A 15,213-nucleotide genomic window follows, 5' to 3' on the forward strand; every position below is an offset into this window, starting at 1 on the left:
CGACAGCAAAACAACAGACACCTCCTTCAAAATAAAAGCGCAAAAACCAAATCCTTTAATTTAGCAAAATGTTATTTTTACTGAATGTGGGGGTTTGAATACAATAAACAATTCAATATTTCAACATGACACAAACATGGACATACATAAAAATGTCTATATGACACAATAACAATAAATAAATGCATTAATTAAGTAACAAAGTTGATGAAAATTGGTTGTCACGTAGACTGACTTTCTGTTACAGTAACTAATTACAAGAAAATAATCTACATAAATGAGCCATCAGGTGTTTTTTTTAATTTCCTAAATAACTATAAACACAAGTTCTGTATCAACAAGTATGATAGAATATTGTTGATACGCTATTTAAGAGGTTTGAATTAACCTTTCAGTATTTATGGGGCAGCAATATAGAGAACGTAAAAGTGTTACTACTGTAAAGTACGACTCAATTTGAGGAAATCGAATTAGTTTAGCTTTATTTTTGATTTATATTAAAATTCCGCCACAACATACATCAACAATGTGTTCTTTTGCATTTGTCACTTTTGTTCTGAAATTGCGTGACCAGAAGTCTCGATGTTGTCCCTGCCAGTCCTAGCGGAAGTTCCCTGAACGTGAGTGAGATGTTGAAAAGAAGCCACGCTGTTCTTGACACAGACTTGAACAACTGTTTGGACCGATTGAGGTCGTGGTGCTGTGTCTTTGAGAGCTGCTGAGTCATGATGCTGGAGAGGAGCAGGGTCACGCTGCTCGCGGAGATCTTCTTCAGCAGGAAGCTGGAGGAGGAGGAGGAGAGGATCCACTGCCTCTGCTCCATAGCCTTCGTGCAGTAAGCATCTCATAGAGTCTCTGTTGTGAAATGTTGACGTGCATGTGTGATGAAAATGGAAACAGATGAAGATGTGGAAGTCTTCATCAGCTGTGTGTGTGTTATCTGACCGTGTGCAGGGACCGGGAGCTGTATCGCTCTGACAACAGACTGCTCTCATATGATGTGACAGACACACTCCAAGGTAACTTAAATAGTTCTATAGAACTGTTAACACACACACACACACACACACACACACACACACACACACACACACACACACACACACACACACACACATCCAGAATGAGAATCAGGTCAGAATTTAGAGGAAATAAGTAGAAAAAAGAGGGGGGAAAATTACTATTTAAAAGATTGTTCAAAAAATATGTATTATAAAGACATACTAAAAAGAAAAAAAAGGTTTATAAGTATATGAAAAGGGAAGTAGAATAAGATTTGGTCAATTTACAAAATGCCATGCTTGGTCTTTTATAAACAGTTATTAAAAAGGTAGCATAGATTTTGATCAGATTTGATTCAACTTTAATGTCATTGCACAAAATACAATGAAATGCAATTTGCATCCAAACCGAACTTTCAAAGAGTAGTACAGTGCATGAGGTCACTTTCAATAGTTTCACATAACAAACACTGTTGTATGTACATAAATGTATAGCTTGTTATTAATATACTTGAACAATGTGCAGATTCAAAAACATATGCATATAAGGTGCAAGGTTTATGCTTATATCAGTTAAATACTGTTGTAATGAATATCAAACCCAATGACAATCAAAGGGGGGAGTGTGGTGGGTGAGTGAGCTAGTCCTGAATTTGAGAGTTCACACTCAGAAGTAGCCCAAAAATATACAGAGGCATTTTCAAGCTTAACAGTGTCTACCAGGGTGGAATCAAAAGTTGTGAAAACATTACCCCATCTGTATCCTCACCTCACAGAGGCAGATGATGGAGAGGAGGAAGAAGAAGAGGAGGAGGTGGAGGAGGAGGTGTTGGATGAAGAGGCTCAGCTGATGGCCAACATGGGTCTGCCGCTGGCCTTTGTTAGCTCCTCTAAACAGACGAGAGGGGTGAGTCTCGCAGCACATGTAGCTGTTTATATTGTGTAACTGACTTTAACGGGCACGTGCTGTTGCTGAATGAGCTTGTTGTGGTCATGTGACAGGGGAGGAGGTCCAACAGGAAGCCTGCCACATGTTTGGAAGAATCCCTTGAAGAGGAGGGAGACAATCTACAAGTTGACAACAAAGGTAAAATGTGAAGGACTAATGTAATTATTCATGTTTACAAATATGCATAGGGCAGGTTACTGAGGCCAGCAGGATGGGTAATTCAAGAGTGAATAGTAAAGAAATGAAACTGAGCCGGTTCCTCCCAGTAATTTGATCATATGCATCAGTTTATCAAGTTTATTACATAACGTAACACTTTGTCTATTCATGATGCGAAGTGGTTTTTATACTTGAAATGTTCCATTAGTATTTCATAACAACATAATAATATGTTGACTCTGCCTTTTGATTTTGGACCCAGTGGAAGCGTGTGATTCAACGAAGGAAGCCACTGAAGAGACCCAAGCTGCCGGCTGGGAAACATACTGGGGTACAGAGGACATCACACATGCACCATGACACTGAACATAGCATCTGATGTTTTCCCTATTTTACAATATCACATTTGTTTTAAACAGATGCTCTCATCTAACGGCAAATGTAAAATGACATCCTCTGTTAATCAAAATCAGATTCCATGCATTCATCCAACAGAGGGGACAATTTACATTGTTACAGCAAAAGTGAAGATAGAGACACAAAATAAAACACTATAAGAAAGGGCATGATATTTCAAATTAAAAAGTAATTTCAATTTACAAGTAACAGTCATAATACATTTTCCAATGTACATATTGAACACACGTGTTAATGCATATATACATATTAAAAAAAAAGTTGATATTATTGCACGTTAATTTGTAATTGCACAACAGTGGTGTCTTAGTCTGTGTTGTTCTGGTGTGTGTGTTGGGGGTAATCGGAAAAAATGAAGAGACCACTCCAAATGTTTCTTAAATCTTTATCTCTACGTGTATGGCAGCCATTCCATTGTTTGTTGAATTCCAACACAGAGAAAAATGGTCAGTACTTCATAGAATAAAATAAAAAATAAAGACAATAATTGAACTCAAATACATACCTAAAAAATAAAACAGGAGAAAATGATAATGCTGAAGTGGTCTCTTAATTTTTTCCGGGGCTATACATGTCATATATTCATTCTTATGCAAATGATCTGACAACTTCACATGCTGCTCTCATGTCTGACTAAACACCTGAGTGACACAATATGTGACACGGAGTCTATGAGATATAATTTTAGTTTTACATCACCACTTCTTACTATTTGAGTAGGCCGATTACATAAAAACCGAATAAATATCAATTCAATTCAAGATTATATTGCAAAAAAAGGATAATGACAAAGGGGGTGTATAATTATGCAGGAAACTAGCTTTTCCAAGGCTTTCTCGCTCAATTTGCTCTGTGTTCATTGGGGTGGCTACATTTTGTGTGACCTATGAATGGAACACGGGTCACATGACACCAGTTTGTATTTGGGATAAAGAGGATTCAGAGCAAACCATTTCTTACCTCGCATATTAAATTGTGCTTGTCTATTTTGATTAATTCCCTGAAGCTCAACAGGGGGAAGCTCTGCTGTGGAGCAGCTGGTTGGAGAAGCTTCCAGAGACCGACCCAGGATTAGGGACTGCTCCCTGGGAGGACCCACACACTAAAGCTGCCTGGGACACACACGCTGCAGAGACATACTACTCATACTGGGAGCAGTACTCATACTGGGCAGCACAGGGGTGGACCACAGAGCAGTCTGCCTGTGAGGGGGACACTGGGGGAGACGCAGCAGCGGGGTTGGTGGGAGGCACAGAGACAGAGGAAAGGAGGGATGGACAGACTGAGAACCGGCAGAGAGATGAGGCTCTTCGTGACGATGCTGAGGGTCTGAAGGATCTGTTTGCACAGAGCTGCACGATAGCAGCAGGTGTGAGATCAGCGAGTGACTCAGAGACGGACACGCAGTGTGTGAGTGTGTGTGACCTCAGACAGCAGTCAGAGAGAGAGCCTTGTATCTCTGATCGTCCTTCTGATGGGGGAAGTGATCACCGGAGACATGCTGCCTCCTCCTCACAGGGAAACACAGTTCAACAAACAGGTAATGTGTGTGTGTGTGTGTGTGTGTGTGTGTGTGTGTGTGTGTGTGTGTGTGTGTGTGTGTGTGTGTGTGTGTGTGTGTGTGTGTGTGTGTGTGTGTGTGTGTGTGTGTGAGTGATAGGCTGGTGCAATATTCAAACTGCTTTATTTGTTCCGTTCATGGTATATACAAACTCAACGTATAACACTTATTTACAAAACATGACTCTGTAACACATCATACCCATAAAAGGAGCAGGGACAACAAAATAATCGTATATTACCTGCCCCTTTCTCAAAATAAATAGAATGTTCTTCATGTTTTCTTAGTCACAGCCAGTCATTACTGTCTTGGGAAAATACAAGAAACACAAAAACTTACATAATACTTAGTTCCCACTTGGCAGTTAAGGGGAAGAAACAAAACGACACCAAAACACACGATCAAGGAACAGACATCACAAATCTTTTCCAATGCAAAGTTCATAACTTATTCACATTCTGCTTCATTTATTCCCATTTTTCTTAATTTATACAAGTTCATTAACTGAAACATTTCTATACAATTCTTTAGATCATTTTGTTGATAATTCCACCGTTTTACACCAACCACCAAAATACTCATCTGTTTTAAAGTAGTCTGTGCATAAGGATGCTTAGAATAAAATCTCCTTCTACGGTCTTCATTGCCTGATCCAAACAGGAACAGCTGTTGTAAATGTTCTGGTAATACTCTGCTTTTTGCCCTGTGCATTTCTAAAATATTAGGGTTGTAGCGAGGGTTTGGCAAAAATGCTAATAGACCAAATGTGTATGTTGTGTGCTGGTAATATCAGGTATATTTGACTCAGATTCCCAGCATGCTCCTGGCGGCGCTGACAGACAGCGTGGCGACAGGAAAACAATGTCAAATGGAGAAGAGGATGACGATGATGGCAAACCCCCAGTAGGAGGAGGTGCTGAGGTGAAACGCAGGTGAGTTCCTGCTGTTTGTTTGCTGAGGATTGTCACAAAAGAAGCCGCCTTGAGGCTAGCGCACTGTTAGGAGGGGTCAAAGGGTACAAATGACCTCTGTTAATAGGTGGAAATTAACAACTGTGGTTGAAATGGGCAGGAGGAGAGTTAGTTAACTTGTCTTTTTTTTAAATCAATGTGAGGAATAATATCTTGGCACACTTTTATTTATGAGAATACTTCAACCATGTTCCAGAAATGGATGGTTGGCACATTTATGACTTCAAAGAGACATGAAATGTTAACTCCAGTATTCATATCTCTCTAATGCTGGTGGTTTCAATATTTTCTTAGCTTAAAGAGGACATATTATGCTAATTTTCAGGTGTATATCAGTATTTTCTGCCTCTCCTGGGACATGTCTCCATACTTTAATGTTCATAAAGCTCTTTATTTCTCTCATACTTCCTGTGCTGCAGCACCTCTTTTCACCCTCTGTCTGAAACCAGAGCCCAGTCTGCTCTGATTGGTTAGCTGGCCGGCTCTGTTGTGATCAGTCTACTGCTTAAAGATGTCCCGCCCCTTAGCCTATCACGTACAATGTGTTGGAGCGCTAGCCAATAGAAGCGCAAGTGTTACATAGTGATGTCACTGTGTTACTGAAGTAAACCAAGGAGTCCAATGGAGGCATTTCAGGTAGGGGGCGAGTGTGTGAGAGAAGCTCCTTCTGGGGGACACAGGGATTTTTGCCTTTGCAGACCATTTACATGCACTATGGAACACACTACAGGAGAGGGAACACCCCAAAAAGCAGAATTGGGCCCCTCTAACAGTTTTTCCTTTTGAATTTTTACTGAAGCAACTTTTTGCAAAAAGAAATGCGAACAAAATTATCATCCACGATATAGTTCTATCAATAATAGCAAATAATAAAGATGTAATCATATGTATATGTTAAAGCATTGTTCTCTGTTTACAGTCATGAGCTGGATGTGGAGGAGAGCCCCAACCTGACCCCTGAGGAAGCCTGGAGTAAACTGGGCCTCAAACACAACCCCGAGCCTCTGTGAGTTCATGCTTCTGTTCACACACAGGCTGCTCTATAGGCGCTGTCTTTAAAACCGTACTGAAGTATGTCAGCAGAGAGCTTCCACCATCATCTGTTCTTCTGCAGACACACAGTGATGTTTACAGATGTTTTACTGCATGATGGATACAGCTGCAGCTCTTTGACAAGTAGCTACAGATGTTTTGTTGCTGTACTCTTTTTTACTGATAGACAGACGGACGGACGGACAGACAGACACACACGTTATTTATCCCTCAACGTGGAAAATGACTTTGTTCCCTGAATACTAGTTGGAGCACTGTGTCTCTTTTTCCTCTTTCACCTCACCATGTAAATCCTTCTCACCATTCAGGGACAGCAAAAACACTGTGCCATTAGTATGTTTTAAAACAAGAAAAAACGTTATTATTGAAAGTGGTTAAAGGTTGTAACTCCCTCTGTGTGAATATATCAGACCATGGAGGAACACACATGTTAAGGTCCCACATCTTAACCCAAAGCTCCAAACTAGACACACTGGTTTATACACATTCACAATAAAGGAATGCATTCTCAGGTGAAGAGTGCGAGCTGACAATATCTAATATCTTAACTATGTATTTATATATTTCTAAGACACTTGACTCACACATTGATATCATAACATGTAATGGCAGTGGATTTTCTATGGCCTCCTTTTAATGCTCTCACATTGTAAGTTCCTTTATTTATAATTGAGGAGGATATGTGTCTGTCTGTCTGTCTGTCTGTCTGTCTGTCTGTCTGTCTGTCTGTCTGTCTGTCTGTCTGTCTGTCTGTCTGTCTGTCTGTCTGTCTGTCTGTCTGTTAGCATCTGCAGGCAGCAGGACTGATGAGGATGAGTCTGCAAAGCACAGTGGGGTTATGCACAGCGGTTCGCATAACCCCAGGTTACCAGGGCGCATCTTAGCCTCTTCTACAACTCTATGTTAGCAACATTAGCTTCTCGTGTTTTCTCATGTGAACCCAATCAGTAAACATTATCCTGCTGATTAAGGACAACATGATATTGTTTATTTTAATCAATATCGAGATCACAATTATTTATCATATTCAATTTTTGGTGTGAGGGATACAATTATTATTATTGCCCTTGCGCATTTAAATACACTTCTTACTATAATTTACAAGTTAAATACAATTACCAGTTGTGCTATAAGGTTCAAGGGTTTTTATTAATAAATGCACAGTAGTTACAGTGTAGATATGGCAATGAAAATCGTAGGTCCTGAGCTCCTCCAACAATCCAACATATCATAAATAGAACATAAGAAAATATGAAAAATAAGAAAAATAGTGCAAATTGAAACAGAGTAGGATACATTAGAATAAAATAGTGCAGGTTATGTTGCATATAAACATGCCAGAAAAATAAATGAATACAATAAGCTTAATTATGCCTGGAATGTTGAAAGTGACCAATTAGATGCAGGATTCTATGTACATGTACATACAATTAAATATACAGCAACAGAATGTAAGGTTAAATATTGGACAGAGAAATCCAATGTATTACTGTTTGATCTACAAATAACTATTAAAATAATAAATTAAACACATTGTGAGATGTAACCACATGAATGCCATAATCCTGCTAATGTACAAATTACAGCTACACAATAAAACAAACGACAGGAATAATAACAGAACACTACATTCCAAATGTTACACTTTAAAGTTAAATGCAACCGGATGGATGGATGGATGGATGGATGGATGGGTGGGTGGGTGGATATGTACTATATAGGGCTAGATTAATAATGAAGTCATACCTCTGTAACACTGGCTGCTGTCTGGCTGTGGGTGTTTGATTTGTTATGCTGCAGTGTTTTCTATAAGTGAAGCATGCAAGTATCTAAATATATACATTGTTGAAGAAGTGCGAGGCTGATACGGAAGATTATTGGACTATGTGCCGAGGCTTGGACAGCTCCGGCAACAGACTCCAGCTGGTATAATGTGTGTGTGTGTGTGTGTGTGTGTGTGTGTGTGTGTGTGTGTGTGTGTGTGTGTGTGTGTGTGTGTGTGTGTGTGTGTGTGGTGTGTGGTGTGTGGTGTGGTGTGGTGTGTGTGTGTGTCAGGTTCCAAAGCGTGTTGAGCTTTAAAGGCGGTCCTGCTCAGAAGCGTCCAAGGCAGTGGTTGACTAAAGGAGCAGCCCGCAGCGTCAACAAACACACCAGGTTCTGTGAGGCGGGTGGAGACCACACACGGCCGCAGAACAGAACCACCCTCCACAAGGTACCTGCTGGGAACCCATTTCTGTGTTTCAGTCAGGCCTAACATTCTCAATGTACTCCATCTTAGTCACGTGATGATGAACATTAGGTAACAACAGAGGATCATATGCAACATGACGCATTCTACCCACTGTACTGTATACTCACCAGTTTGCTGCTTTTAATTTTAGGACAAAATGTCACTTAAATGACATTGTAGCCACAAACTCAAAGTTGGCTTTGTAAGAAGAGCTGTCAAAAATTAATAGCTGAGCTCGAAAATACGTTGAAGAAATGTTAATTTAATAAAAATGAACAAATGTTACAACGTGCACAAAGTTATTATCAGAATAATACACACACACACACACACACACACACACACACACACACACACACACACCATGTGACCCATGAAACAACACATTGCCCTCACAACATAATAACTGATGATGTTTAAAACATTAAGCCAAACAACATAAACCATCACAGACCACAGTGTAGGACTCATGGATCCTACAGATAGTTTTCTTTATTTTGAACCAACTTTATTGTCATTGTGGATATTCTTTCTACTTACTGTAACTTTGACAGAAATCGGAGAGTCGTTCTGTTACTTTTATTTTTGGGAAAGATATCTTCCATCTTCCAATATGAAGACCACTTCCTCTTGAATGGTTGGTCTTTCTGGTTGCTCAAACCATATACTGAAAGTCTTTCAAATACATTAATATGTAGGAAATAAATGTGTTTGAATTGATAGTGGTGAGGCCTCAAGAAAGCAGATGGTTTAGGTGAGAATAGAGTATTTACCTCACATTTATTGAATAAACAACAGCGCACATTTGTATATCCAGCCCTTACATACAGTATGTCTCCAAAATCCTTCATTTGATTCCATACTATAATTACGCCCTGTTGTTTTAATGCTACATCACAATATTTCAAACTGAACTCCATCCCACTGCAACAACATTAGAGAATTGAAATCACATCTTGCTCCACATGAAATGCAGAAGACGAGAAGGTTAGATATGGGTAATCAATGTCAGTCAGAAATGAATGTTTTTTTATTGATCAATTTCAATGTTACATAGAATACTAATGATATGAAAAATGTTTGTTCCACAGGTGAAAAACTTCCTTGAAAAGAACTGGAAAGAGACTCAGGTGACTCCATGTGACCAAGGGGAGAGGGGAAGAGGAGGCACACAAGAACCAGAAGCTGAGGAAGGAGATAAGGAGGCTGAGGAAGGATATAAGGACGCTGAGGAAGGAGATGAGGAGGCTGAGGAAGGAGATAGTTCCGATTTGATGTCCATTTTAGATGCAGAGAAAACCAGCGCCTCTGGGACTGTGGAGAGTGAGAGAGAGGAGGAGCAGCCCGACAAACCCTTAAGCTGTCTGGAAATCCCTGACTTCCTCATGTCTGACGCTCCTGAAGGCCACAGTGGTGAGAGAAGCAGCAGATGATTGGAATGGCAAAGGCTTGGTTTTTCCGGTGAGAATTGGTGTGGTCTTATAATGTGTGTGTGTCTGTCTGAATGAGTGTGTAGAGTCGGCTGTGAAGAACAAGAAGAAGCCGAAGAACAAGAGGAGTAAGCGCGGCAGGAAACAGCCAGTTCCGGCAGAGATGGCAGCGGAGCCGCAGCTGGCTAAATACTGGGCTCAGCGCTACAGACTCTTCTCTCGCTTCGATGAGGGGATCCGGCTGGACCGAGGTCAGTTCCACTCTGCACTCAGTTATGAGTCATTAGTGATTTAAAAAAAAGTAATCTATTCCCTCATGTAAATAACATTTAATGTATAACAAATCCGTTTAGTTTTATACAGTGACGATAATTAGTCTTTATTCCTGATTCAAAGGTTTTTTTATGCGCTTTAGCTAAAGCATAGTTTTGGCAATGATCATATTAAGTCCTCCAACAGGGCAACATATAACATACTTAAAATGTTAAAAGAAATACAAAATTGCACAAATAAATAGAAATAATATAGTGCAAGAGTACGGTGCAAATGACACAATAGTGCAGGTTAAAAGCAAAAATAAGTAAAGTATTAAAGTATATACATGTAACATAAATAGAATATAAATGAACCACTGTACAAGTGCATACAATACTGTATATTGTTATTATATGTATGTGTGTACACAAGTCCGTGAACTTTAAAGAGCTCTCTAGCCAGCAGTCCTGTTGCCTTCTGGGTAAAACTGTCCCTGAGTCTAGGCATATTGAATTTCTAAAAAACAATCAGAGCTCCTTCACTCTGTTTTGTGGGTTCAAAACAGCCTCACATTTCATAACATTGTTTCATTCATTCAACTGGCACTTCAGGAAATGCTTTAAAGGTCCCCTATTATACTCTTTTTCAACAATATATTCCAGGTCTCAGATACTGTATATACAAAACATGTCTCTGATTTGCTGAAACACCAAACAGATCATTGCAGCATTCCATAAACCCCTCTGTTTCAGCCCTGTTCCAAAAGTGCTGATTCTTATCTGTAGCTTTAAATGCTAATGAGCTGCTGCTGGCCACGCCCCTCTGAGAGACGATTGGTTTAAAGAAATACAATGGTGCTCTAGGAGGAGATCCAGGTAAAAAGGTGGGCGGGGGTTACCTTGGTTGGTTATTGGCTAATGGTCGCACAACCCAAAAGTACATTGTGACATCACAAAGTGGCCACAATTTGATCAGCTGATTTTCAGGTTTTTATAGAGATGGATCAGGACAAAAAGAGAAGGGGTCTCTGAACACAGAGGGGACATGAACATGGAAAAGTGGATTTAGCATAATAGGTGACCTTCACAGCAAATGCATGAGGTTGTGTGTGACACACACCTGGCTGTGTGTTTCAGAGGGCTGGTTCTCGGTGACGCCGGAGAGGATCGCAGAACACATCGCCCTCCGGGTGGAGCACAGCTTCCCCGACGCTCAGCTGATCATAGACGCCTTCTGTGGAGTTGGAGGAAACGCCATCCAGTTCGCCCTCGCTGGAAAGAGAGGTGTGTGTGTGTGTGTGTGTGTGTGTGTGTGTGTGTGTGTGTGTGTGTGTGTGTGTGTGGTGTGTGGTGTGTGGTGTGTGGTGTGTGGTGTGTGGTGTGTGGTGTGTGGTGTGTGGTGTGTGTGTGTGTGTGTGGTCCCAGCTCTTTTGTCATTATGGTCTTTTTCTCTGCTGCTGACTTCTACAAGTTGAAGTTAATTTAAATCAATCAAGCTCCCCCCATGTGTTGAATTATTATTTGTATGTATAATATAATAATCTGAATCAGTCATGACAATACAAGCTGATTTACAATTTATGTAGCTGAAATGCGAGAAATAATCTCAAAGTTCTACAAATAGTGCTTCATCAGCTGGCTATGGTTTATAATGGCCCAACAATAACCCAACACTAGCAAGTTAGTCACCATTATCATCTGGAGCGTCAGCTGAACATTAAATGAAAGACAGTTAAAGATTAAGTAGGACATCAGCTCTTTAAGGTAAAGATGCATTGTCACAGTGGGCTGCTCTGTTGTTATTATCTTTGCTTCAGCATTCTGCTTTAACCCTATAGTGCTTTTATAGGTGTTTGAAGTAATCCAGCTAAAAAGGTTATTCTGATAATGTATGTGAGTTTTAATCAAAGCATCATCACCATTTCAGCATTAATTGAGATTGAAATGCTCTATAATTAAATTAAATCAAAAGTAAATAACAGGGATCTTGTATAAAGATAATACAACAGAACATTTAGTGAAATAGTTAACACAAACATTTTAGCCATAGAACAGCCACCCTGTTTGCTTTTTTTACATTGTCTGTCAGCATTATTCAGCCCGATCAGAACCTCTCTGTCTCTCCCTCCTGCTGTCTCCCTGTCCTGGGTCTCGTCTCAGTTCTTGCCATCGACATCGACCCAGTGCGGTTGGACCTGGCGCGGCACAACGCCATGGTTTACAACGTCGCTGACCGGATCGACTTCGTGCAGGGCGACTTCCTTGAGTTGGCACCCCGTCTCCTCGGCGACGTTGTCTTCCTCTCACCACCATGGGGGGGGCCGGACTACCTGACTGCAGAGGTGTTTGACATCAAGACCATGATGCAGCCTGATGGATATCCTTTTGACGTAGATTAATTCTTATTCATCATTTCTATCTGTTGACTCCAACATGGTTATAGGTAGGGTTTAAAATCTGTGTCTGGTCTTAACTTGAAAGTGATGTTTCCATTTCATTGAACCTTTATCTAGGTTTCATAGCATGCATTGTTTAATACGTTCTCTTTTTATTCCATGCACCGTCTGCACCGCAACCTTAAACTTTTAATTCTTCAATTCTATTCTTTCAACAATATATTTTATAAGCAAGATTGCCGCCAAATATTGACCTTGGGTTGCTCCGCCTGCTTTTTCACTTACGGCTCTAGTTGAGTCCACTTCCCAGTTCAGCAGGAGCAGCATTGTAAACAATCAATTAAACGTTGGAACAGCAAAAGTTACATCGTGGAAATGTGGTGGTTTACATCAAATACAGCACTGGCTAGAAGGACAAAATAAGGAAATGGCCTGAAATCACATATGAGCAAGTAATTAAGGACTCCACCGCTTCCCTGTGTAGATGGCTTTGCTGTGGGGAACTACAAAGGTTAACTCTCAGCAGAAGGCTAGAAAAAGGTCCAGTGATGACATTTATAAATAGTGGAGACTGGGGAGGGTTCCAGCCTTTTTTGCATTTACTCAGAGACTGTTTTGTCCAACACAATTTTGATATTTTGAATGTACATGTGTGTTAATTACGCATACAATTTAAAGATATATGAGATATTGTTCCCAACATACATTTGAAAGTAAAAAGTCAGATGTTGCAACAGACCCCAGTCTCCCCTACTAGTTAATTTGGAGGCAATGTGTTTGTTAGCTAGCTTGCTAAAGTTGTCTAGCTAGCTAACAAATTGGCTAGCTAACAAACTGGCTAGCTACCCTTTCTAGCATGAGAAAAAAAAACACTCAACATATTATTTCATCTAATGTTCAGTCATACACACGCACGCACACACACACACACACACACACACACACACACACACACACACACCCACATACCGATTGCCATGCCTTATGGAGAAATGGTACCTTCATTATCCTTCCTTGTGCAGACTGTAGGAATAGGGATCGAACTGTTGCTTAAAATACAAATATTTATATCGTTAAATCTAATCTTTCATCCTTAACAGTAGACACATTTCAGATTTTCCGCCTGGCCAAACTGATATCAGACAACATTGTGTACTTCCTGCCTCGGAATGCTGACATGGATCAGGTGTGTATTTCAGTCTGTGTGTGTCTCGATGCATTAGAGGTCGAATGGCCAATTTTATTGCACACTAACATAGTTTGTAGTAAATGACTGCTTGCCAGAACTGGACCTATAAGCAGGTCAACTGTGGTCCAAACACCTGATGGAACAGGCATGAGTCAGGCATGGGTATCTCTTTTCATACATTGAAATACATTATTAAACCACATTTGCGCATTAATGTGGATATGTATATCAAATGTGCTGCCATTTTCCCACTTCACCTAAAGTAAGATTTGTTTCTAAATGAATCATTAATCTGAGGCACATACTGAATTGGTTAATACAATTAGGTTTCTTTTTTTAAATGTACTGGTGCATAAATTCTTTATTAGCTAAAGAAATCATTTCCATGGCACCTTTTTATATATGTTCTCTAAATCTGAGATGCAGATATGGGGGTCATCTACTGGTGACATGACGTTTTTCCAAAAATGACACTGAAAATCACAATCAGGTTCAAAGTCTTCCTTTTGGATTTGGTAATCTAGTGAGTTAAGTTTATGGCTTCAAAGATATCATCCTCCCTTGCAGATGTACAGCTTCTTTTGCGGACCCAGTTTCAGATTATATTTGATGGAAATACAATAATAATCTAAACGTGTAAGAGGCTTGTTTGACATATGAGATCACGTGATCTGTTGTTAGCCAGAACATTAGTGACATTACTGAATGGAAGGAACAAGCAGCGTGTTATCTTTCCTTCAGGTTTAACATTATTAACTCACTGTCTGACAGGTTGGAAGTAGTGAAGTACAAATACTTTTTTGGTGTTTTTTCTGTACTTCTTACTTTTACTTTTTTCATTTTTTACATACATTTTATTACCTGTACTTTTTACTTTCTAAATTACGCTTGTTACTCTACTTTTAACCTGCGTTTGGTGGCGTGGTCATTGCGTCATTGTAGTCGTTGCGCGCCTATTTCAAACTAATGTCATACAGAAAACTTATTCGGTGTGTATGTATGACAATTACAGTTTTAAATAGAAGTTCTTTAATGTTCTATATATATATAAAGTGAGGTCCAGTTACCAGCTTGACTCTATAACAATATGTAGTTATGACTACTTTTTAGTTGGGTACATCTCAAACCCATACTTTATCTTTTGCCAGAGTATTTTTAAACACGAGTATCTGTATTTGGGTGAAGGACATGCATACTTTTGCCATCTCTGCTCTCTGATAGTATGTATGTGTGCACAGATCGCCTCTCTGGCTGGTGCCGGAGGGAAGGTGGAGGTGGAGCAGAACTTCCTCAACAACAAGCTGAAGACCGTGACGGCTTACTTTGGCAGCTTGATAAAGTCCGACAGCGAGTGAAGGACCGAACCTGAGTTGTTCTTCCTCTGAATGAGTGTACTTCTACTCCTCAAATGTCTCTAGGAATCCATTGAAGTCCTAAAATTACAACCATTGAATTACTTTTTTATACTTTTAAAATACTTTTGTCATTAAACTTTGGAATATGCAAATATAGGCTGATTCAGACCATCCTGAAAAATGTTATATATTTTAACTATTGTTTTTTTAATGCGCATTAGAGAGAATAAATGTTTTTCTACAATGTT

General features: G+C 39.8%; 1 protein-coding gene across 2 annotated transcripts; it reads left to right on the forward strand.

Moving 5' to 3' along the window:
• Positions 1–576: 576 nt before the first annotated feature.
• Positions 577–15,213, forward strand: tgs1 (trimethylguanosine synthase 1). Of its 2 annotated transcripts, none has more exons than XM_063886689.1 (15): positions 577–835; positions 955–1,019; positions 1,778–1,908; positions 2,004–2,088; positions 2,372–2,440; positions 3,533–4,066; positions 4,881–5,019; positions 5,978–6,064; positions 8,167–8,323; positions 9,433–9,754; positions 9,858–10,022; positions 11,163–11,309; positions 12,186–12,402; positions 13,529–13,607; positions 14,849–15,213. In XM_063886689.1, the coding sequence occupies exons 1-15, from the start codon at positions 726–728 to the stop codon at positions 14,963–14,965; spliced, it is 2,424 nt and encodes an 807-aa protein (XP_063742759.1). In that variant the 5' UTR covers positions 577–725; the 3' UTR covers positions 14,966–15,213. The 2 variants fall into 2 exon arrangements, with proteins under 2 accessions (XP_063742759.1, XP_063742760.1); XM_063886690.1 differs by having other exon boundaries at positions 4,896–5,019.

The sequence above is a fragment of the Eleginops maclovinus genome, chromosome 6 (genome assembly GCF_036324505.1).
Source record: "Eleginops maclovinus isolate JMC-PN-2008 ecotype Puerto Natales chromosome 6, JC_Emac_rtc_rv5, whole genome shotgun sequence".
Classification (NCBI taxonomy): domain Eukaryota; kingdom Metazoa; phylum Chordata; class Actinopteri; order Perciformes; family Eleginopidae; genus Eleginops; species Eleginops maclovinus.

Coding starts and splice junctions, on each gene's coding strand:
- tgs1 (XM_063886689.1), top strand. CDS start 726: ATGATGCTGGAGAGGAGCAGGGTCACGCTGCTCGCGGAGATCTTCTTC. Junction 2,441..3,532: donor CGGCTGGGAAACATACTGGG/GTACAGAGGACA, acceptor AATTCCCTGAAG/CTCAACAGGGGGAAGCTCTG. Junction 11,310..12,185: donor CGCCCTCGCTGGAAAGAGAG/GTGTGTGTGTGT, acceptor GTCTCGTCTCAG/TTCTTGCCATCGACATCGAC.